This window comes from Prionailurus bengalensis, chromosome E1 (genome assembly GCF_016509475.1).
Source record: "Prionailurus bengalensis isolate Pbe53 chromosome E1, Fcat_Pben_1.1_paternal_pri, whole genome shotgun sequence".
Classification (NCBI taxonomy): domain Eukaryota; kingdom Metazoa; phylum Chordata; class Mammalia; order Carnivora; family Felidae; genus Prionailurus; species Prionailurus bengalensis.
The window spans coordinates 23,838,751-23,863,397 of NC_057347.1; the positions used below are offsets into that span (position 1 = coordinate 23,838,751).

Sequence of the window (24,647 nt, forward strand, 5' to 3'; positions counted from 1 at the left end):
ACGGATTGAACCGCAGACATGTGAAAAAGGCTCAGATTTTCCAGTACTATTCAGTGTATCATTTAGGTGGAATTTATCCCTGGCTTTCTCTGAAGAGCTTCATTAAATGATGTATGAAGTCTCTAAATGTGAAATACCTCTAGGTAGGATTTTAAAAGCTACATACTGCTGATATTGCTTCCTGCCACAAGGTGGCAGTGAAACATCATAATTAGAAATATTACTTAACATCTTACGTATTTTGCTTCCTTTTGCATCTTTTAAAGGACGGCTGTGCCACTCATAACCAGCAAAAATCCTCAAGTAAATATTAGCAAACCAAATCCATCAGTGTATATACAAAATAACACATCACAACCAAATTGTCTTTATCCTACTAATGCAAGCTTGATTAATATTGGAAAAACCAACTAATGTGATTTATTATCTAAGGGATTCAAAGAGGAAAAAACATGGTCACCTAAATATGGGGGAAAAATATTTGACAAAATTTAATATTCATTCATGAGAAACTCTTGGCAAATGAAGAATAAGATGGAACTTCTTTAAACATATAAAGTTTCCCCACCAAAAAATCTGTAGGGTACCTCATGCATAATAGTAAAATTGAAAGCATTGTTGAGAACATTCTCTTTAAGACAGGAATAAGACGAGGGCACCTGCTCTCACTGCTTCTATTCAGCATCATACTGGATGTCATAGCCAGTGCAATAAGGTAAAAAGAATTAAAAGGTATGAGGACTGGAAAGGAGTAAGGAAATAAATCTGCCACTGTTATATGTATGATATCTACCTTGAAAAGCTCAAAGAATCCACATATTTATTGTTGGAATTAAAGTCTAAAAAGGTTGTTGAATACAAAATTCAAATGTATATTGAATTTTTGTGTCTTTATAGTACAATTGTTTAGAAAAGCAGTTTAGAAAAATATGCCATTTAAAATAGCAACCCAAAATATGGAACACTAAAGAATAAGTCTAATAAAAAATGTACAAGCCTTTTTTGAAGAAAATTATGAGTGAACAGTAATGAAGATCTAAATAAGTATCATGGTCTTAGATTGGAGTGTACACCTGCAAAGTATTGATTCTCCTGGAATTCATCTGCAGATTCACTGATGTTCAGTAAAAATCCTAGTAGGGTATCTTCATGGAATTTTTCAAGCTAATTCTAAAATTTATATGAAAGGAAAGTCTGAAAATAACCAGGATACTTCTTTTTTTTTTTAATTTTATTTATTTTTTAATATTTATTCACTTTTGAGAGACAGAAACAGAACATGAGCAGGGGAGAGGCAGAGAGGGAGGGGGACACATAATCCGAAGCAGGCTCCAGGCTCTGAGCTGTCAGCACAGAGCCGATGCAGGGCTTGAACTCACAAACTGTGAGATCATGACCTGAGCGGAAGTCAGACGCTCAACCGACTGAGCCACCCAGGCGCCCCTAACCAGGATACTTCTAAGGAAATACAAGGTGGAGGGATTTTCCAGTGAAATATCAAGGTTTAATCTAAAGCCATATTAATGAAGAGATTGTGATATTGGTATAGGGAAAAATTAATAGACCAATGGAACCTAGTAGCCCAGAAACAGATCCATCCATATATATATGAAACAGATCCATCCATAGATATGAAAGTTTACATTATAACAGAACAGGCATTTAGATCATGAGGAAAGGATAGACTTCTTTCTCATTAAATGATACTACTACAATGGCTTATTTATTTCCAAAACCAAAAAAAGAAATTGGATCTCTATCTTAAACCGTATGCATGGAAGTCAATTCCAGATGAATTAAAGACTTAAACATGTTCTAAAGAGGCAAAACTACTAAATTTTTAAGAGAATAGCCGTATGACCTCAGGGTAGGGAAGATTTGTCATGGAAGACACACATCTAGTGTAAACCACACATCTAGTGTAAACTAGAAAGGAAAAGGCTGATGAAAAGATTCCATAAAGAGACTGAAAACATAAGCCACAAAGTGGGAGAAGGTACTTATAAAACCTATGCCTATAATGAAAGGGGTTAGTAAATAAGTAAAAAGACAACTTCTTTGAAAAATAGGCAAAAGAAAAAAAGTAGGCAAAAGATATAAAAGGATAATTCATAAAAGGAAGGATACAAATGATCCACAAATTGAAAAGATGTGCAATCTCATTGCTAATTAGAGAAAGCCAAAAACACAATAAGATTGGCAAAAATTAAAAAATCATCTTTCACTACTTCTGTAAGTAACAGTGCAAATTTCCAAAGTGTAAACCACTTTGGAAAAGTTTGTCAGAACTTAATAGAGTTGAATGTTTTATGTATTCTTCAACCTCACAATTTTACTCTTAGATAATAAACTTTAGAGAAACTCTTACACATGTTTGTAAGGAGACATATGGGACTATTTATTGGCAGCATTGTTCATAACAGCAAAATAGGAAACCATTAGAATTACATAAGTAGAATAAATAATTGAATTCTGGTATATTCCTACAATGGATTACTATACAGCAATGAAAGTTGAGGAACCAAGTTATACATATGAACAGAAGGATGTGTTTCACAAACATAATGTTGAGACGTAAATGGAATAAATGTAAAGAAAAGCAAAAGAGTGAGTAACATAAAATTCAGCTTAGTAGGTATTTCTGAGGGGGAGCACATAGGATCCTTCAAAGATAATTAAAAATGTTCTAAGATAGATGGTAGTTATATGGGTATTTATTCTGCTGTATGTGTATCTCACAACAAAAGGTTTTTAAAAATGTGGTGTCATTACTTTCTTTCTGCTTAGTGTCTCTGCTGTCTTTTCCCTGGGTAAATATTCTTTTTATCTGTCCTTGTTCTAGTAATTCCCTTTACCAAGATATATTTCTGTTGTGCCTTCAAAGTTAAGTGTTGGTTGGGAAAAGTATGAATTTATATAGGACAACTAATTCTATTTTGTTCTAAATAGGTCTTATATGAAATTGTCAATTCTTAATTCAAATATATCTGAATTAAGTTCTTTATTCAGATATATTTAGTTTCATATTGACAAAAATTCATATTTATCTTTAATATTTAAAACAGAACCGAGTTACCCTGGTTGAATGTACTCAGTATTCTAGGAATCCATAGTAATGCAGTCGAACTGTTCTGGTTTGTAACTTAAAATGGAATCTGAATTGAGATGATAATCCTTTAGTATTTTCATAATTTCATAAAATTCTGACCTTGATTGAGACTATTCAAACACTAATTCTCCTTTGCTTGGAAATTTAATTCTGGAGTAAGCTGTTTTCTGAAAAAGTGAATATTACTTCTATGCTGTGGTAGATATCACTACAGTAAACCTGATCCTTATGTTTCTGTGGCAAAACATAGCTTTCCTAGCCAGAACTAACCTACCCCTGGTGGCCTTATGAAGGGCCAATGAAGATGTACATAATTGTATTCTCCCTGCAGACCTTTTGACTTAATGCAAGGTTCTCCTTGATCTATGCCTTAGTTTGGATTTGGAATGGCTAGGTGTTGTTTAGCTGTTTCATGGATTCACAGGGCAAAATGTTGATTTCAGAGGTAACAACCATCCCCCTTACAGATATTGATAAGTTTGTGTTGCTTTATTTTTGAGCTAAAACTGTTCCGTATAGTTAGGGGCACGTGGGTGGCTCAGTCAGTTAAGCATCCAAGTCTTGATTTCAGCTCAGGTCATGATCTCACGGTTTGAGATTGAGCCCCCCCCCCATTGGGCTCTGCGTTGGACATGGAGTCTGCTTGGGAGTCTCACCCTCGTTCTGCCCCCTCTTCAAAAACAAAAACAAAAACCTGTTCCTTATAGTTAGGGTGAAACATTTTCAGTGAGTCAGACATGAAGCCAGAATCTCAAGCTGGGGCAGACTTTAAAGATCATCAAATTTAATGGTATTGACATTTCTTTTTAAGCAACAGAATCCTCTCTTCTAAGGAAATCATTTCAGGAAACTAAATGAGAGTTTAGAGTAAGGGTGAGGATTGGAATTACCACCAACAGCTCAGTCTCTAAGACAAACCTTCCCTCTACCTTTTTTGGAGGGATGGGGGATGCAAATGAGGCTCAGAGAGAGAAAGCGATTTGCCAAGAAGCACATAGGAAATTGGTAATACAGCTAGGCTTTGAGCCCAGATCTTGCACGAGATTGCCTGACTCCTACCGGCATTTCTTTTACTAAACCTCATTACCAATTCTGTACAAATCCATCCAAGAAAATTCTTTTTTTTTTAAATTTTTTAATTTTTATTTATTTTGAGAGAGAATTCCCAAGCAGGCCCTGCACCACCAGTGCAAAGCTTGACACAGGGCTCCATTGCACGACCACAAGATCGTGACCTGAGCCCAAATCAAGAGTCGAACGCTTAACTGACTAAGCCACCCAGGTGCCCCTATCCAAGAAAATTCTTACAATGTTTCACTGCTTATCAGGTGAATTATAGACATTAAACAAACAAACAAATGGCATGTAAATGTGAACACTCAACCATAGATGAGGACCAGTTCTTTTTGCTGCTTGCAGGTCACTATGACAAATGTGTGTTTGCCCTTCGAGAAGAGAACAAGAGTGACATGAACACTGTGCTAAACTATATCTTCTCTCATGCTCAAGTCACCAAGAAGAATCTTCTGGTCACAATGCTTATTGTGAGTACCATTTTTCAGAACCTGTAAGGATGGTTGATGTTGTTGAGAAAACATTTCTCCTTCTGAGGTTCTGTGGTCAGAGGAAAAGCTTCTTGTCTCCTGTAATTTTGGCATGAATGGCGCTTGAGTTGTAGATGAATGGTTTCTCACCTTTACCTCTGTCCTTGACCTGAAGGAACCTACTCCTGTCAGGAAAGGATTGTTCTGGCTATTATGCATGCAATCATGCACAGGAACTCAAATCTCTTGATTCTGCTGAGAGATGCCTTGTGCTTCCTGGTGTCACCCATGACAGTAGCTTTAAAACTGAGTCTTATTTAGCCAGTATACTTTTTCTTCAGAACTCTTGTTTTTTCCATGAATGTCAGCAGTGGCTATTACGTCCCAAAATGTAAGAATGAAAAACAGTGTTAGAAATCCAGTACTGCCCCTCACACCAAAGAAATTTAAATTTATTCTGCATCTTCTTTGGTCCCTTTCTGTTTTACTTACATAGAACTCCGAGCTCAGATTCTTGTAATGGTAGTGGATGCATGCTTTTGTCCCTATAACCTCGTAATATGAGAGCTAGTAGAAAGTGGGAGTGAAAGGTGAGAATGTGAATAGAATTAATGTACATTTGACCAGTGGGTAGAATTTTTGTGAACTTAAGGATTTTTAAACACAGTATGTAAGTCCTTCATTCCTAGATTCTTCTGATTGAGTTAGTTCTTAGAATCAGAGTTTCATAGGACTATTGTTAGAGTCCCCAACCCATGAACAGCTGCCTTATGGCTGCCTTTTTTGCCTTTTTGGGGGACCAAAGTACCATTTTACTCCTAGAGTTTCCTCTCTTGTCCCTTTGTGGAATTGACATTTTTGGTACCTTAATTCCATTCTTTCTTCTTGGAGGGGGAAAAAGAAAAACTATAAATTGCCACTGCTGTTTTTTTATTCCATAGTTTAGAATAAAGGGAAACTACCTACCTCACATTTGTGTTTAACAACAGTGCCACAACTTCATGTCTGCCTAGCTGGTTAACTCTCAAGGATATAACTTTTTTTTTTAGAATAGCTACCTTTAAAAACATAATTACAAGGAGAGTTCATTACCTTTGCTACCATAGAATGGCTAGATGGTGGGGAAATCAGAAGATGCATTTGAAAGAAAAAAATATATATCAGCAGTATAAAATATTTCAACTTCCCCAAGTGACAGGTTTCAGCAAAGAAGTGCTATTATCTATGGTAATTTGATGATTTTTTTTCAATCAAAAGAAGGAAGATATCTGTGACTAGTTAGATTTTTTTTTAATTTTAAAATAAGGATTGCTAATTCTCATTTGGATAAAACAAGACTTTGCAGCAGAAAAGGGTAATGAGGAGGGAGTGGAAGAATCTCTCAGTTTGGACCTAAAATGGGGTGTATTTGCCTTTTTAGGGAGCTAATGATGGTGAGTTTTCATTTTATTATGATTACCTTTTTAAGGACTTAACAGTTTTCTGCACTAAAAATAGACCAAAGCCCAGAATCCTTGGAGCAGCAGAAGAGTAATGATCGTCCAAGACTGTCGCTGGGTTTCTTAAATTCTAATTTGTAAGATATAGGGGCTCGGCTCGCTCCTTTTGCGGAGTGATTGTAAGTAACGCTTGCCTTAAGAATCTCATTATTGGAACACGGAGCCATATTTCCTCTGAGAATTCTGGAGTAGCTTTGAGCCGGGGCTGTTCATTTCTCAAGTAATCACGCTGGTGTGATGGAGAGAGAAAATGGCAGCTGTTCGGAGCTCAGGCCTTCAATTTTCTTCAGAGTCCAGTCACTCAAGTGTGTAATTACACGGGGGGTGCTGCAGAGGCGTTGGGGCCTGTCAGAGAACTGGTTTGAGGCTTTGCTTTCTGCTTTTGCCAGTCAGGACAGGCAGAAGCCAATGGGACTCTGACTTGCTGCTGTTCTTTTTTTCCCCACCTTGTCATCCTGATTACTTCTTACCTGCATGGATAGTGCCCAAACTTTCTTTCCAACAGGCTGAGCTCTTTGGAGAAAAGAGCTGTTATTAGTATTTGGGTTTGGATGCATAGGATGGTGAGCAGAGGAAGAGTTGGGTTGGCGGGGGGGGGGGGGGGGGGGGGAGGAGGAGGAGGAGGAGGGGGAGAAGAAGAAAGGTTGAAGATGTGAACCAGAAAGATGGATTTGTCCTTTTCTTTATTTTGGCATTTCACATTTTTCTTTAAAAAAACAAACCAAAACTCAGTAAATATAGTAGGATCTATAGGCTTTCATATCATTGAGTTTCTTTTGAAATATCAGCTGCTTTCACCTCATCTTAGAGACTTGGAAATCAAGAAGTTAATTGATTTCTCAGCTTGAGCTGAGAGCCAGGTAGCCGTGTCATGTGCAGCCGGAATGAAGGCTTGAGAGGTGTTCCTTTCCAATGTGATATTGCTGGATACCAGGTGTGGGTTTCCTCATTCTTTCTTTGGTAATGGCAGGGTCTCACTGCCATCACCCCATCCTACATCTGCATGAATGTTGGTAGCTGATAAAAGCTAGCTTACTGGTTTGGATCACTCTTTCCTTAGGTCTCACTGTCTTTTACAGATACCACCTGGACATGGTAGCATTGGAATTCCACAGCTTGTGTTCTCTGCCACTTCCCCTTTCTTTGCTTACCTTGGCTTCCTGATTGATGGTTATGTGCCCGGCATTTCAATCTTTTGCTTTCTAGAAGCAGGAATGTTGATGGTGTGCTTTGCTGAGCTAGATGATGATTTCTGGGGCTTTTGAACCTAGAGGGAGGGATCAAGACAATCAGGCTTCTGTGAATCAGTGTTATGAAATGTGGGCTGCTTCAAGGAACCCCTCATCCCCTCCAGGTATTAGCATAGCTTGCCTAGTAGTAGCTTGCCTCAGGCAACTTGCCTCTTGAGCAAATTTGTTCTAATCTTTTACCCTATCTGGAAAGCAGAATATCAAGTAAAATGCAAAAGTCCATTTGGAGGAACACGGTGCCTCGATTAAAACCAAAGTCTAGAAGACCAAATGTATTTTTTGAAAACTGTTTTTACTTCTTAAATTCAATTTCATAGGAAAAAGCTTGGAAATACTATTTATGTTTACCTAGAGATAGTTAAAGAGACTCTAGCCAAATTAGGTAATTTGGCGCCAATAAAAATAATCAACATTCTTATAGCTGTCCAGATAACAAAGTACATGTTCCATAGCCATCTTGATGCTGAGTAGTCCTCCCCTCACTACTTATATGTTATTTCTGGTATGGTCCACATGAATATAATGTAAACCATGCTTCCTAATGAGTAGTGCTATGCCTGTGAACCTTGATTTGGTTTTAACTGGGAGCCTTTTCTTCTTCTTCTTCTTAACATAACTGCAAATAATTTTATCCTATGTGTCTTAGTGAGTCCTAGTTTATTGAATACAGGTGATATTAACAATTTCTTGTTAAACCTGTCCTATGACATCCTTGGAATTACAAAAAGTCCAGCTGTGACTGGAAGAAGCTACCAGTCCATTGCTGATTTTGGGATCAGTGCCTCACCTACCTGAACAATTGTTAATGTCTTGAGAGCATTACACATTAGGTCACATTCCATTCTGAATTGTCTTCAAATCATAGGTTGCTAAGATCAAGTTGGATTATTTTGGGCTCTTCTGGCAGTCAGCTGCATAACTTTGGTTATGGTTTTGACACTAAAGCACATTTGTTATATTTCTGTACATCAGAAATATTCCCTGCAGTTAGCCACCATCCAGGTTAAGAATAAATACAAGAAATAAATGTGTGATACCAATCTTAACCATTACTGAATAATTATTTTCACTTTGGCCTGCAGATTTATGCAAGTAACCTGTAATCCCAGACTCGGCAGGTAGGCTCATTAAAAAAACCTCTTTATATTGAGGAAACACATCTGCTGACTGAGTCACCATTTAATGTCATTGTTATAAAATGTTCACCAGAATTAGATGGTGATGTTGGGCCTCCCAAAGGAAGCCTGCTTCTAGTCTAGAGGGCCATAAACTTCCTTTTGGATGTTTGTATCTTCGGATTGTTGGTTCTGATAGGTAGAATTGTCTTCAGTGTCTGGTGGTTTCTTTTAGGACCTGAACATACCTGGTCTTTCTTGTCCAAACCAAGGACAAGAAAGGGATGAGAAGGTTACTCTACATTTAATTTTCTTTTTAAAAAAAAAAAAAATTTTTTTTTAATGTTTATTTATTTTTGAGACAGAGAGAGACAGAGCATGAACGGGGGAGGGTCAGAGAGAGGGAGACACAGAATCTGAAACAGGCTCCAGGCTCTGAGCTGTCAGCACAGAGCCTGACGCGGGGCTCGAACTCACAGATTGTGAGATCATGACCTGAGCCGAAGTCGGCCGCTTAACCGACTGAGCCACCCAGGCGCCCCTACATTTAATTTTCTATTGCCAATCTTTTTCTTGTTTAAAAAAATTTTTTTAAGTTTATTTATTTTGAGAAAGAGTGAATGGTGAAGGGGCAGAGAGAGGTAGTGAGTATCCCAAACAGGCTCTGCACTGTCAGCACAGAGCCCAATGCGGGGCTTGAACCCACAAAATGTGAGACCATGACCTGAGCTGAAGTTGGACACTTAACTGACTGAGCCACCCAGGTGCCCCGCCCAATCTTTTTCTAAGTGCTCATGATGACAATGGGCAAAATAATATTTGAATGGAAAATATCCAAGTTAGGATAAACTAATGGATGTAGTAGTTTATTGATACTGTATTTGCTACTTCACATCCCAGAAAGGCCTGGTTTCTGTACTTTATCACAAGGAGCCCAGAAAAAGGTTGTCGCTTGGTGATTATGAATGAATAATTATTTCCCGATTATTGTTTTAAGTCTCCATAGTTCCCTTTTCTTTCAGATACTGTTTCCTTTTCCCTACCTCTTTTCTCCCTCCTTTTCTCTCATAGTGGAAAGATAAAAGGAAAAAAAATGGTTTTTTAAAAAGTGGTTTTGTGTATTGTTTTAAATTAGAACATGATCTATAGTTAGGCAAGAAGATATCTCCATTTTTATTTCTTTATTTTAATTTAATCCCAAGAGGTAAACCTGGATTTCCTTTCAAGGGAAAACATTCCAAAGCTGTCATGTCTGATACAAGTAGGTAGCTAGTGTTCTTATTTTGTTATGTTGGTTTTTGTTGTTAGATGTTGAGACTTTAGTCTGGACTTTTGCAGAGTAGCTGAGTTTTACTTCTCAGGACACCTGTTAGGTTTTTAGATCTTTCAACGGGACATTCTGATGGGTGGAGGAAGTACCTCAGAAAGGAATGTTTTTCTCTATTAGGAACATTAGGAAAAGAGGGATTTAATAGAAAAACCTTATCTTGGTTTCCTTATTCGCTGTGATCTGTCTGTTCTTCTGTCTTCCTGTGGTCTTGTCCCTGGTGATTTTATACATTTCCTTGAAATTCTATTTCGCTCCTTAGATCTCAACAAAAGATGTAGCTTAGTTGCATTTTCTCCCTCTTTTTTTCTCTTAATACCTAGGGTAGGTTGAACAGGCCCTCTGGTCTATGACCACATGCTCAACCGAACCCTGGATTTATAGTCACTTGATAGGCCACTTTCTCCTCCTCACTCAGATCAGTGACTTCTGTGTGCCAAACAGGTGAATCTTCCCCCTCAGATCAGTGAATTTACTGTGTTCAGCATGTGAAAACAGTACTTGCACTTCCTTAACTATAAATCCCATTGTGTGTTTTATGACTCTGGATATTTGGAGCAGACTTCTGATGGGTGGATTGGAGACCAGGAGGTATTTCCTGCTTTAAAATGTTTGAGAAGCCTTCTTCCCAGCATAGTGGTGCTGAGTACTCCCAAACCGTTTACCCTGTGGTGTGGAAGGCAGTAGGGGTTGTAGAAGAGGTGTTTTGGGAAATGCCTATCTGCCCCAAAAGCTGAAAGTCTCAAGCTTTTGTTTATACTGTTGTGGTAAAGGGACCATAAAGAGTATCCTTTGAGATGAAGAAAGTTAAATATGAAATGGAGGCTTTTCAGGAAAAAGGTCGATAATCAAGGTAAGGAAGAAAATTAAAAGGCAGCAACAGGAAGCCTTTTGGGATCTGGTCATCTGTCATGTCCTATTTATAGTAGAGGGAGAATAAAAACTCACTACAATATAAAAGCAATTATTTCAAACTCAAAGTAGAGGGAACTATGCCTAAAGGTATATATTTTATGTGGTATTGTTTAAGAATTTTTTTTTTTAATGTTTATTTATTTTTGAGAAGAGAGAGAGCCGGGGAGGGATCCGAAGTGGGCTTTGCGCTGACAGCAGAGAGCCCGATGCAGGGCTTGAACTCACGAGCCATGAGATCGTGACCTGAGCCGAAGTTAGACGCTTAACCAACTGAACCACCCAAGCGCCCCTAGTATTTAGAATCTCTATAAATAACTCTGTATGTTTCAAAAAAAAAAAAAAAGGACAGCTATTTATAAAATCCACATTTGCAGTTTTTTCAGCTTAGATGAAAATTACATGGATAATGGGTGAATTTAGGGAATGAACTAATACTCCACTGGAGAAGTATTTTTCTTAAAATAGAGATTTTTTTTCTTAACTAATTTTAATTTTTAGAAAAGGAAGGACCCAATTGAATAAACCCATGGATTGTATAGTAGTAGCTTGGTTTTTTCCTCTACTCCATCTAAGGATTCACCATGTTTAGTTATTGTAGAATGATTCTTGGTACAGCAAGAGGATAAATGATTTCAGGAATAGAATTGTCAACATATGAGATAGTGTTTTTATATAGTGTGTGTTCATAAATGAATAATTTGCTCTTGTGTTTCTGTTTTGCACCCTCCTGGGATGTTGAACATTTGGTGTTTGGAATGAAAACCACCAGGAGTGGTTCCTTTTGCCTTATTCTGCCTTCTTTCCAAAAGTGGGAGAGGGAACAGGAAAACCTGACTCAGTCCCTATATTATTTAAAACCTCTTAAAAGTTGGAGGCATCATCTGTTGTTTTTTACTCAGAATCCCTTGGCCCCTTTTAATGGTCCCTGATGATTTCTTCTGCATGTTAAAAGTATAATGTTAATAAAGAAATTCATTAGGAACTTTGAATCTGAATGCCTGAGGAATTTGGGCTTCTCAGCAGTGGCTTCTTCTTGGGTCTTCTGTACACATTGTTTGGGATACAAATAATAGGAAGTTTGCATTTTCTTATTAATCCAGCTCTGTTTGCTTTCTTTTTAGTCCCTTTTCCCATTTCAAATTTCTATCCACAGTTCTTTTTAATGTGGATGTATATGTATTTTTTCATATTAACAATTAGGATCAGTTGTGTGGTCGGGACCCTACTCTCACTGATGAGCTGCTGAATATTCTCACAGAGCTAACTCAACTCAGTAAGACCACCAATGCCAAAGTGGCACTTCGAGCACGCCAGGTAAGGACATGTGTTGATTATCTTGAAGGAGAAATGGTTTTCATACAATGAGTTTTTTATTCAGTCTCCTGACACAGATCATACAATTTTCTATGTACATCTTCTCACGGCCCTCAAAACAAATGTTTTCACGTAGTATGTCTTTTTTTTTTTTTAATGTTTATTTATTTATTTTTCAGAGAGAGAATTTGTAGTTTTAACAGATTGTCTTTTTTTTTTTAAATGTTTGTTTCTGTTTTTGAGAGAAAGGGGGTGGGCAGAGCATGAGCAGAACGGGCAGAGAGAGGGAGACACAGAATCAGAAGCAGGCTCCAGGCTCTGAGCTGTCAGCACAGAGCCGGATGTGGGGGCTCGAACTCACAAGCTGTGAGATCATGACCTGGGCCAAAGTTGGATGTTTAATGCAAGTGCCCCACGTAGTATGTTTTTTTTAAAGAGAAAGGAAAACATTAATGTTGAGTCTGTTTAAAATAGAAGTCTTTTCCCCTTGATAAAATTCTCTTACGATTCCCTGACTTTCCTAATCACCTTGTGATAGTAAACCAGGGTCATGTGGGGGAAAGGAAACTAAGGGATGGCAATAAACTCAATATTTTTCACTTCCCAAAGGGCGCGTAGAAGCAAGTGAAAACTTTTTTTTAAGTGTGTAGGAAAAAATTAAGTGTGGAAAGCAGAAAGATAATGCAGTGGATCTTAGGTGCTAGCAATCAGAACAACCCCAGAGAAGTCCAGTTAGTTTCACCCTGTAGTCTTCATTTCCATTCCAAAAGGTTTCAGCAGGGAAGCCAAGAAGTGGCGCTCCCTTTGTGTTTCAGTGCACGGGGCATTGACAAGGAAGCAGCATTTGAAGCTGTTCAGTGACCTTCTGCTTTCTCTACAATTGTATCCATGTCACTGAACTGCTCAAAGTTATTGAACCTCTCAGTGACCTGCTGAGAGTATTCAGGTCCTACCGTGTCCCTGTTTGTTTGTGACACTGCTTTCACTCTCTCTGCCCCTCACATGCGTTGGTGTTACATCCCGATACCTCCTTGTTGATATTGAGTACTTGGGGCTGTCAGAGCATCTTTTCCTAGTCTTTGTTTCTACTTCAGAGTTGCAAAAGCCCTGCTCTGTGACATCCACCTTCCCCACAGCTGCTCCCTGCCAGACCTGATTCCCAATTAACAGCTAGTCATGCAGTCCCCAGGACTAGAGGCTTTACAATGGTAAATCACATGCACTGAGGGAACTTGATTGAAGCTGTTTTCTCTGCTTTCCCCCTGCCCCCCTGTGGGAAATTGCCCACAACGCAAATCATGGTGAGAGTCAACTGAGATGCAGTATTGGTGGCATTGGCTGTATGTTACAGGACCTAGAAGTTGTTTTACTTGGTCTCTGTTTTATCTTTGATGCCTGCACTTACAGATTTATATTTATTGCTTTTGTATCAGAGCTGCCTAATAGGAGGCTAGAATAATCACTCCCTCAGGAACTTATGCCTCTTATTTTGCTCTCACTCTAGGTTCTTATTGCCTCCCATTTGCCATCATATGAGCTTCGCCATAACCAAGTAGAGTCTATCTTCCTTTCAGCTATTGACATGTATGGACATCAGTTTTGCATTGAGAACCTGCAGGTATACATAAAGCCCTTTTCTACCACTGTGCATTCTTGTCCACTTTATTCCTAAGCCTGGTTCAATTAATCAATCTGAAATGAAGTTTCATGCCTTGACTTTATAAAATGATTTATACTTAATGTTGTTTTTTTCATAAAAATGCTGTTATAATTGTGATTTAGCTTAAAAATGAAGTCTCTACCTCTTGTACTTTTATCTAGAAAGTATTCTAGGCTAGAATTAAGTGGTAGCACTAGTTGATGTCTGGTATTTGAATCAGATGTATAAACAGGTAGTTGTTAGTCTTCTAGAGACAAAGCCACTTACGTCATTTAAGTTTTATCTTATTATAATGCTTACTATTAAGCTTTATACAGAACCAGTTTTATAAAGAGTTTTGGCTAATTTTACTACTAATTGAAAGGACCTTGACTATTACTTTTTAGACAGAACCATTTTCTCAGGAATGACTTTGTTTTTCTACCTGTAAATAAGAGTAATATTGTTCTATCTAGCCAAGGGAATCTTCAGGCTCTCTGTCAGATTTCCTTCCGGGGAAGCTAGAAAAGGGGAAAGGATATTTTTGTTTATTTGGTTAATAGTTGAAATATAGGGTTTCAACTGGGGTCCAAATCTGTGGCTTACCATAGCAGAGGATTGAGACAGTATTTAAGAAGTTGAGTACAGATATATGTCAGGAAGGCTGTTAATTATGGTCTTTAGCACTAATATTAGCATATGATGCGTCACTATATTATTCTAAGAATTTTACATATTTTCATTCTTCTAATGCTCGCAACAGACCCATGAGGATAGGTGTCATTCCCCCCCCCCCCCCCGCCCCCATTTTGTAGCTGAAGAAGCTGGGGCACAAAGAAGGTGAGTTTATACAGGACATTCCTAGACAGAATTCTTAGGTTACTCTATCTGCTTCAAAATGCTAAATATTGTCCACTGAAATTGTTCCCTTTTGGATGTAATGGCTTAAGCTTGTCTCTGTACCTTCCAGAAACTCATCTTGTCTGAAACATCTATTTTTGATGTCCTACCAAACTTCTTCTATCACAGCAACCAGGTAGTGAGGATGGCAGCTCTGGAGGTAAGTTTTCAAAGTATTGTGATATCACCTTTTTTTTGGTTTCTAGCTGATCTCTTCTGTCCACTTGGCTAATGTATCAGTCCTTTTTCTTTGGGCTTAAGGTTGGTGCTAAAGAGTAGAGTCTTCTTTTCCTTTGAAACAAATGCTTGCTTTACTCAGGTGTTTTCAGCTGAACTAATCACCACTTGTCCAATCATAGGAAAATAGCTGCCAGCATTTTTCAATAGTCTCTACTTTCCAAGTATTTGAATTCTCTCATTTCAGAATAAATTAGGATTCCATATAAAACAATAAATGAAAAAATATATGGCTGACCAGAACATGTACCATTTTGTGATTTGGGCCAAATAAAATGGATTTTTAGTTATATTCTGAATTTTTAAGCAACTCTATTGAAATATTTTGTCATGAGAAAGAACGTAATAACATATAATGAACTGTGTTTTAGTTGCTTTACTGCTTTTCTCATTTAACCCTACAATTACTTCATGAAGCAAAAGGAAAGTGAGACTCCTGAGAGGTTGACTGTGACTGGTCCACATTTATGTAGATAATAATTAGAAGGGTTTGCATTTGAACCCAGGTCAATCTGGCTCAAAGACTTTTCTGTTTCCAGCACACTACCTCATTAAGCACAAAAATTGCAGGCCCTGAATAATGGCTATAAATTGCCAGGTAGATGTTTTTTGAAGATGGAAGAAGAGTGTTCTAGATGATTTTATGTAATATGACATCACTGCAGTCTGTTGCAAGCTCCTTTGGCTTACTTTTTATTGGTAGTCTGTGGATGGAATGTAATGTATCCTACTCAGTAAATACCAAATTTTAAAAATATCTAAGTATCTTAGAGTGCTTCCGTGTCATTTAATGAGAAATCTCCTTATATACCTCACATGATGATAGAATCACATGTAGCATTTTATGTGCATGGCAAATTGGCTGTGAAGTGCACAAGGTCACACTTACGGTTTTTGCTGTGATGTAACCTGTTGCTATTTCTTTAACTCTTGAGTCAGGTTAGTGTGTTTGAGATGTTATGTCAAATTATGCCTTACTGCTTTTGCCTAGGGTTTGGCGGGTTATAAATAATCTAAAATAATTTGGAGTAGTGGGACAACAAAACGAAGAGATACAAGATAGTAAATGAGTTGAACTGTACAACAATTGTTTCTATCTTCTGCCTTCACTCCTCAGGTGGCTCAGATCAGTACCTCTCATTTTTCTCACTGCTTGATTTTACCTTCTACTGAAATAATGCTTTCTTTTACTAATGATCAAACCTTCTCCCTAAGTTTGGGTTCACGTGAAAGGTTTATGGCCCAGCCAGAGGTGTCCAGCAGAGGCAGGTTAATTTTATTTTCATTTATAGTCATGGGTGTAGTTTTAAGACTGCAACTTAAAAAAAAATTTTTTTTTTAATGTTTATTCATTTTTGAGAGAGAGAGAGAGACAGGGGCAGGAGCAGAGAGAGACGGAAACACAGAATCCGAAGCAGGCTCCAGGCTCTGAGTGGTCAGCACAGAGCCTGATGCAGGGCTCGAACCCACGAGCTGTGAGATCATGATGTGAGCCAAAGTCGGACGCTGAACCAACTGAGCCACCCAGGTGCCCTAAGACTGCAGCTTTATTAATTAAAGCAAGTTATTTATGTACAGAGCCTCCTTCTACATTGCATCCCTCTTCTCAAGACTATCTTTTTCCTGGCTAACCATCTTTTAGTTTCTGTTTTTGAAGGAGTGTATTTACTGAGGGTTACTTTTTAACCAGGTTTATGTTCGAAGGGCTTACATTGCCTATGAACTTAACAGCGTCCAACATCGCCAGCTTAAGGACAATACCTGCGTGGTGGAATTCCAGTTCATGCTGCCCACATCGCATCCAAACAGGTGAGTTTGAGCTGGGATGTGCATCTGAGCCAGCCAGATCTATCATGAGAGTTGAGAGTAATGTATGTGACAGTTCCATGGGTTTTTGGTTTTGGCTAGAAATATAGAGCAGAGAATGAACAAATTTATTTATTCATTCATTTTTAGTGAGAGAGTGCATGCACATGTGTGCAAGCAGGGAAGGAGCAGAGAGGGAGAGAGAGAATCCCAGGCAGGCTCTGTGCTGTTAGCATGAAGTCCCACATGGGGCTTGATCCCACGAACCGTGAGATCATGACCTGAGCCAAAATCAAGAGTCAGATGCCTAATGGACTGAGCCACCTAGGCGCCCCAAAAATGAACAGATTTAAATCGTGAGAGAAGAGCCTCTTGGTACCCACTTTTTTTTTCTTATCTTTGACCTGGAGAGATGAAATATAATCTAAGTAAGATAAAAATTTTAAGATTACTCCATCATTCATGTTTGCTTGTATTATGTCACTGAGAAAACATAGTTCTTTTCTTTCTTTTTTTTAAGTGATAATTTACTGGCATTTTACTTACTGGAACTTTGCCAGAAAATCGCTTTTTTAGCAGTTTAAGTCAAGCAGTTGGAACATGAAAATATCTTGGGTGGAATGTTTTTCCTTTCTATTTATTTGCTATACATTAAGGCTATACCTGAGCCAATTTTGCTCTCTCCCTAAAAACAGACATCTGAATTTAGCAGCTGAAAATCAAATCAGTTTTTAAAAATCACACTTCAGGTGCAAACTGAAATTTGAATAAACTGTTTAATTAAACCAGGTTAATTCCATTATTTTTTCTTTCCTAAGTCCTTTAAGAAATAAAATGTGCATATGGAAATTTGTTGTAGTTTTGCTTTCGTTTTAAAATAAAAATATGTTGTATACTGATTTATTTTTAAAGTATTCTGACGCAGTGAAAACCTACCTACTCCCACCCACAGATATGTTCATCCCCTCCTGTATTTTTATTCATTTTAGTAATACCACAGGAAATATAAATACCACAGCTAATCTTAAGCTGCCCCCCTCCATTTCTTCTTTATGGCCTTTGGTTCTTCACTTTGTATTACAAAGTACTGTGTCTTTGGGGATCCTTAGTTATAGACAACAGAAATGGTTTTGTTTCTGAATTGCCACTTCACCCAAAGCAATAGAAACCCTTCCTAGAGACAAAGAAGTCTGTGCTGAGACTTTTGGCCACTGGATGCCACTGTTGATCCAGCAGAGGTCAGCAGATGAGCGGACACATCTTCAGAAAAAGTACTTCTCTTCTTTGTCTCAGAAGATCCTTTCACATCTCTACCTCAAAAATACCTTATGGCTGGCAGAGAAAAGCATATATCCTTGATTTAGCAGGCATCTCTCGGTACATTTTTGCCTCCATGGATTTCAGAATCTCATTTTCTAGAAACGAATGGTTGTCCTTCAGTGAGCGGCGAGGTACTCACAGCACACATGGGCTCAGCACTCGGTCTTCTTTCTTCTCCCGCATTCCTTGAATAATTGTAGAGAACTACATGCTATACTTAATGCTCTTTGTAATTCTCAGGACATTCTCCTTTTCTTCCTGCTTTCTACTGCCTCTTCCCTGTGGGCAGTGATTTGTAGTCAGGCTGCAGAGCTGCTTCGGATTTCCTTCCCTCCTCATTGCTCCCCTTGTCTTTTTGAATTGCTCTCCCTGTCCTACTTTGTTATTTGAGGATACGTGTCCAGTTTTGTGAAGGAAAGTAGACTGGAAAATGAGAGAAATGCTTCTTAACTGTTTGTTAAGAAATCTTATTCACCTTTCCATCTCAAAGGTATGAGTCTTGGTTATTCCTGTTATGGCTTCAAAACATGGTTATTTGCCCCTCCCGACATCTAAGATTTACACATCCCAATAGCCAAAGACCAGACTTGAACAGAACTGTGATCCTGTTTTCTGTCTCAAATCTTCTTTGGTTATATGTATATAAAATTATAAACTGTTGGGTTAGTAGCAGCAGCAGCAGCAGTGATGGAAAGGTGCAGGTAAGGACAAGTAAAGGAGGAAAGGTAAAAATAATCTTTGTGAAAACCAGAAAAATGTTAACATTGCTCCAATGCCTTGTTAGATGTAAAGTCCTTTTGTTAGTTTCGGAGTATAAAATGTGCCATCAGATTTAATCACAGAACGATATACTCAATTTTAGAGTACAGCCTTTTCACATATCATAGATTTGCTACTTGAATTTAGTTTTATAAGGTTTTATATTTTCTTACAAATGTTTTTGTTACAGTTTGAAGGTATGACCTTATTCTGACACCAACTGGTGTACTGACATTGAATTCTGACACTAACCACTTTGTGTTAGGTCACATAATACAAGTTAAGGGCTTGGTCCTTTACAAAACTGTCCCTGCTTTAGATGGGGCCACAAGTGGGGCACCCGGCCACCTGCATTTCTGACCAATTGGCTACAAATTTGGGGTTCCCACCATCCTGTCCAGTTTAATAATTCACTAGAACAACTTACAAAAATCAGAAAGCACTATACTTATGAATACAGTTTTATTATAAAGGACACCGATCAGGACCAGCCAGATGAGTAAAGTCTGGGTGTGTCCTGAATACAGAGCTTTCCCATTCTTTCCCTTTGGAATCAGGTACTCATCCTCCTAGCATTATCAGTGTGTTCACCAACCACAAAGTTCCATTGAGCTTCAGTGTCCTGAGTTTTTATCAGGATTTCATTACAGTGGCATGATTGATCAAATCACAGACCGCAGTTAAACTCCATCTCTAACCTCTTTCCCCTCCCCAGAAGTCCAGCTGCCTCAAAGCCTCCAACCCTCTAATCATAAGGTTGGTCTTTCTAGTGAGCAACCCCTATCTTGAGTTATCACATCTCTTAGCATAAACTCAGATGTAATCCAAGGGGCTCGTGAATAATGAAGATACTTCTGTTTCTTTTGAGAAATTCCAAGGACTTAGAATTTCTCTCCCAGGAACCAGGGACAAAGGCTTGTCAAATTCTTTATTATATAATAGGCCTATTCATCTCATAAAAGAATTCCAGGGTCTCTTAATTTTAACTAGTTTTGAGGCAAGTTCCAACTTTTTTTTCCAGCTTTAGTACTATTATTCTTTCCTATTCTTATTGTTTTCAACAAGCAGGCAATGAGCATATTGGTTCTTATTCCACAGAAATAAGTTACAGGAGACAGTCTACCAGTGTTACTTCTACTCCCAATCTACTCCCAAGCTTGTAAAGCTCAAGGACACAATGTCCCGTAACCTCTAAATTAATGAGTCTCAGAATTATTTATTTTTTTTTTAATGTTTATTATTTATTTTTGAGAGAGAGAGAGGGAGAGAGACAAACAGGGGAGGGGAAGAGAGAGAGAGGGAGACACAGAATCTGAAGCAGGCTCCAGGCTCTGAGCTGTCAGCACAGAGCCTGATGCCAGGCTTGAACCCACAAACTGTGAGATCATGACCTGAGCCAAAGTTGGGCACTCAACCGACTGAGCCACCCAGGCGCCCCAGGAAATATTTTTGAAATACTGACTACCAAGATTCTGCTTTATTTTGAACCAGGCTCCAGGGGACCACTTTTTGAAAAAGCTCCTACGATAATTCTGATGAGCACCTGCAGTTAAGAATCACTGCTACTTAGACCAGCACTGTCCAGTAGAAATACAATGCAAGCCACATATGTAAGTTTTTTTGTTGGCCACATTTAAAAGGGCAATAAGAAACAGATAAAATTACCTTGCACAATTTCTTTATCTCATCATATCCAAAATACCATTTCAATATGTAATAAAAAATTATTCATGAGATATTTTTCATTTTTCATACTCGGTCTTTGAAATTTAGAATATGTTTTACATTTACAGCATGTCTCAATACAGATTAGCCCTATTTCAAGCACTTCCTAGCCACATGGGCAGCTCAGCTCTAGACTAAAAATTAATTAGGACAGTCACACTGAGCCCTCTTTATTTTATGTTAATGGTAGTACCCCTGGGATGGATTAAAAAAAAAAAAACCCAAATACCTCTAATTCTTAGGTTTCTTGTTCTTACTAGTTATAGAAATTATCCACATCTGATAGTGTAGATAGATATTCTACAATATTAAAAAAAATTTTTTTTAACGTTTATTCATTTTTGAGAGAGACAGAGTGTGAACGGGGGGACGGGCAGAGAGAGAGGGAGACACAGAATCCAAAGCAGAATCCAGGCTCTGGGCTGTCAGCACAGAGCCCAACACAGGGCTCGAACTCACGAACCTTGAGATCATGACCTGAGCCAAAGCTGGATGCTCAACCGACTGAGCCACCCAGGCACCCCTACTACAATATTTTATGCATACTTTAAAAATTACTCAATGAGGGGCACCTTGGGTGGCTCAGTCAGTTAAACACCCGACTCTTGATTTCAGCTCATGTCATGATCTCACCATTGTGAGATCGAGCCCCGTGTCGGGTCTCCATGGTGAAAATGGAACCTGCTTGAGATTCTCTCTCTGCCCCTCCCCTGCTTGCTTGCTCTCTCCCTAAAATAAATAAATAAACATGTAAAGAAATAGTTTTTAAAAATTATTCAATGAGGACAGAGAACAGGCATATGAATATACATATTTTACTTATCAATGTAAAACAGAATTTACAATATTTTTACCACCTGGGGTTAACAAACCAAAAATTCTTGGGGGAGAAAACAGATATATTCTTAAACCAGTTTTTGCATTTTCTTTCCTGGTGCTTGTTTTTCACATTCCTAGCTAGGCATTCATTTGAAGTAGATTAACTTTGTCCAGCAATCCTTAGAAGTGAGTATCTTCCTAAGCTATGTTATCAAAGCAAGACCACAGTCTCTTGTTGCATATGGGGTCACCTGGTGAAATTCCATTCTTGCAGTTTATTTTTGACTAGTGATTTAGCCCTCATGAGTTGGGATGAAAGAAACATGGCTGTCTGCAAACTGACAGAAGCAAAGTATTTTTTCTCAAAAACACCTTAGATACTGTTTGAATTGAAGACCTGTCCCATTGGTACATGTTTTGATTTTTAGAGCAGTAGGTAAAACACAAATTCCAATGAAAAGAGCAGCCTCTAAGAAGGGAGAAGACACCCTTTGAACAGGTAGTGTATGGCCACCATGTTTGGTCCTTTTTATTTTTTGTTTAAATTCATCATGGGCCTTTGTATTGCTTGACATTTCACATACTTTTAGAACTTACTTGACTGTGGAAGGAACACTTAATATGAGATCCATCCTCTTAACAGATATTTAAGTATACCATGTATTGTTGACTTTGGGCTTATTCATTTTGATTGACTGAAATTTTGCTTGACACTCTATGTTTCAGTATAATTGGACAGTTATTCCTCTCAATATTAAAAAAAAAACAAAAAACGGGGGGCATCTGGGTAGCTAAGTCGGTTAAGTGTCCAACTCTTGATTTCAGCTCAGGTCATGATCTCACAATTCATGAGTTCGAGCCCACATCAGGCTCTGTGCTATCAGCCATCAGTGCGGAGCCCGCTTGGTGTTCTCTCCCTCTCTTTCTGCCCCTCTCCTGCTCGTGCTCGCTCGTTCTCTCTCTCTCAAAAATAAATAAACATTTAATAAATAAGTAAATAAATATTTTTTTAAAAAGGAGATGACTGAACAGTTTCTTTCTAATCTCTATGATTTTCTGAATCATCCTTCCTGCTAAGTAGGCTTCAGTCAAGGTAAGGTATGTTATCTGCTTGGAGAGCCTGGGTGACTTAGTTGAGCGTCCAACTTCCACTCAGGTCATGATCTCACAGTTCGTGGGTTCGAGCTTCGCATTGGGCTCTGGGATGACAGCTCAGAGCCTGGAGCCTGCTTCGGATTCTGTGTCTCCTTCTCTCTCTGCCCCTCCCCTGCTTACACTCCTGTCTCTCTCTCAAAATAAACAAACAAACATTAAAAAAAAATCTTTCAAGTGTGTTATCTTCTTGATCTTGTACCCAAGACTCCAAGTTTTTTCTGGGAGCTGTAGTTGCAATTTTATTTGACATCTGTAGGTCTTACTCACCAGAGGATCCAGTTATTAGAGCTTCACCCAGAGAAGCTTCTGGTATAGATATACCCTTTTCTTCTTAAATTCCCTTTACTTGAACAGAAACTGCAGAGATTTTCTTGATTTAAGCATAATAGGAAACCTATATATGTGGTGTGTGGGTGTGGGTGTGTTTCTTCTGAGATTTAAAGGCTATTTCCAGGGCGCCTGGGTGGTTCAGTTGGTTAAGGGTCGGACTCTTGATTTTGGCTCAGGTTGTGATCCCAAAGTCCTGGGATCTAGCCCCATGTCAGACTCTGCACTGAGAGTTGGAGCCTGCTTAAGATTCTCTCTCTCTCTCTCTCTCTCTCTCTCTCTCCCTCTACCCTTCTCCCCCTTCCTCTGTGTGCTCGCTCGCTGTCTCTCTCTCAAAAAAATAAAATAAAAATAAAAAGGCTATTTCTTATTGTATGAGAATTTTTTTGAGGGGAGGGGATTTTGTTGTGTTGGTTTTTTTTTAAAGATTTTATTTTTGGGGAACTTGGGTGGCTGAGTTCATTAAGCATCCAATTCTTGATTTTGGCTCAGGTGTCATGATCCTCATGGGTCGTGAGTTCAAGCCCTGCATTGGGCTCCCACTGACAGTGTGGAGCCTATTTGGGATCCTCTCTCTCTGCCCCTCCACAACCAAGTGAGTTTTTTCAGTCATTCTCTTGGTGTAGGAATCGTCAGGACAGCTGGTCTTCACTGAAAGAACATTTTATTATTATCTAGACTCAGGATTTATTTCTCTTGTCTGAGATTCCATCAGCCCAGCTCTTTAGTGAATTCAGCCAGTATTTTACATGGATTGATCCTTGAGCTCAGACTAGATCATTCAGCATTCCCTTTTCTCTTCCTTTCTCTAGTGAGAGTCAGGGTTTAGAGCCCTAGGGGTGTGTGTGTATGTGTTTGTCTTTTTTCCCATTCCAAAACCCTAGTTTATCATTCTCTAGTGCTGGTGATGGAAAATCTTGTTAAACTAAGGCATCGTTCTGAATGTCTTTACTTTTGACAATTCATGGAATCATTTGACATTTAGGATTTCACTTAGCTTTGGGCACATTAAGTCAGAATAATCTGTAAACAAATAGGTTCTTTAGTCAGTCTATGTATTTGATCTTCTAAAATATAGCTATATTCATACAAACATATGTAAAGTATTATCCCATAAACTCTGTGGCTGTGCATATTATGATAATCTGGGAGTGTGAAATTTAAAACTCCAAATGATTTTCATAAGTAATACACATTTGTGAACATAGTTTTTTTTTTTTTTTAAACTTTTAATCCGTGATTCAAATAAGCATCAAAATTGATGCAGGAGATAGAAGTATACTTTGTTGTATGTTTCTGTATATATATAAATGGGTGAGGAGCTATTGGTGTTTATTTCCACCTATTTCTTAGATGGAAATTCATGCTTTAGTTAAGTCATGTTGCACTGCACCTTCTCTGCTGTTTGCTCCTTCTGAACTTGGCCCTCTATGTTATAATGTTTTAATTCACGCACTTTCTGTTTCTTATGTTTCACCTCCAGAAGAGGTTGGCTGTGTTCTCTTTCCCCTGAAAGCACATGTTTTGGTCATGACTCGGTTTAGGCTGCTTGGCACCTTCAATGTTTAGCTGTCGGTGGGTGTCTGCTGAGCCTTCTTCTTATAAAGAAGGTTGTGAGGAAGTTTAGAAATCAGAAGCCTTCCATGTGACTAATGAGTAGCCTGCTGCCATTCTTGAGAATTCTGATAATCTCTGACACCCAGAGATTAGAGTGTTCTTTGGATCTTACTGAGACACTCAAAAGTCATCCAACTTGTAGCATTTTTTTTTTAGCAGTGGGAGCACTTGGTTGTAGTTAGCAGGCCAGAATGAGCTATAAATAAATAAAATCCTACAGTGCTTGCTTCCTTCATTCAGGGTAGTCTGCTGATAAGATGCAAGCATCTG

At 38.4% G+C, this 24,647-nt stretch overlaps 1 protein-coding gene across 21 annotated transcripts in view; it reads left to right on the forward strand.

The window, feature by feature from the left end:
- The window catches only part of ACACA (acetyl-CoA carboxylase alpha), a 282,866-nt gene that overhangs the window by 128,637 nt on the left and 129,582 nt on the right, over positions 1–24,647 (forward strand). For all 21 annotated transcript variants that reach the window (XM_043583806.1, XM_043583805.1, XM_043583808.1 and 18 more), the window contains 5 exons: positions 4,529–4,653; positions 11,960–12,073; positions 13,578–13,691; positions 14,683–14,772; positions 16,540–16,658. In XM_043583806.1, coding sequence (XP_043439741.1) covers positions 4,529–4,653; positions 11,960–12,073; positions 13,578–13,691; positions 14,683–14,772; positions 16,540–16,658 — 562 coding nt within the window. The remainder of the gene's footprint in view (positions 1–4,528; positions 4,654–11,959; positions 12,074–13,577; positions 13,692–14,682; positions 14,773–16,539; positions 16,659–24,647) is intronic.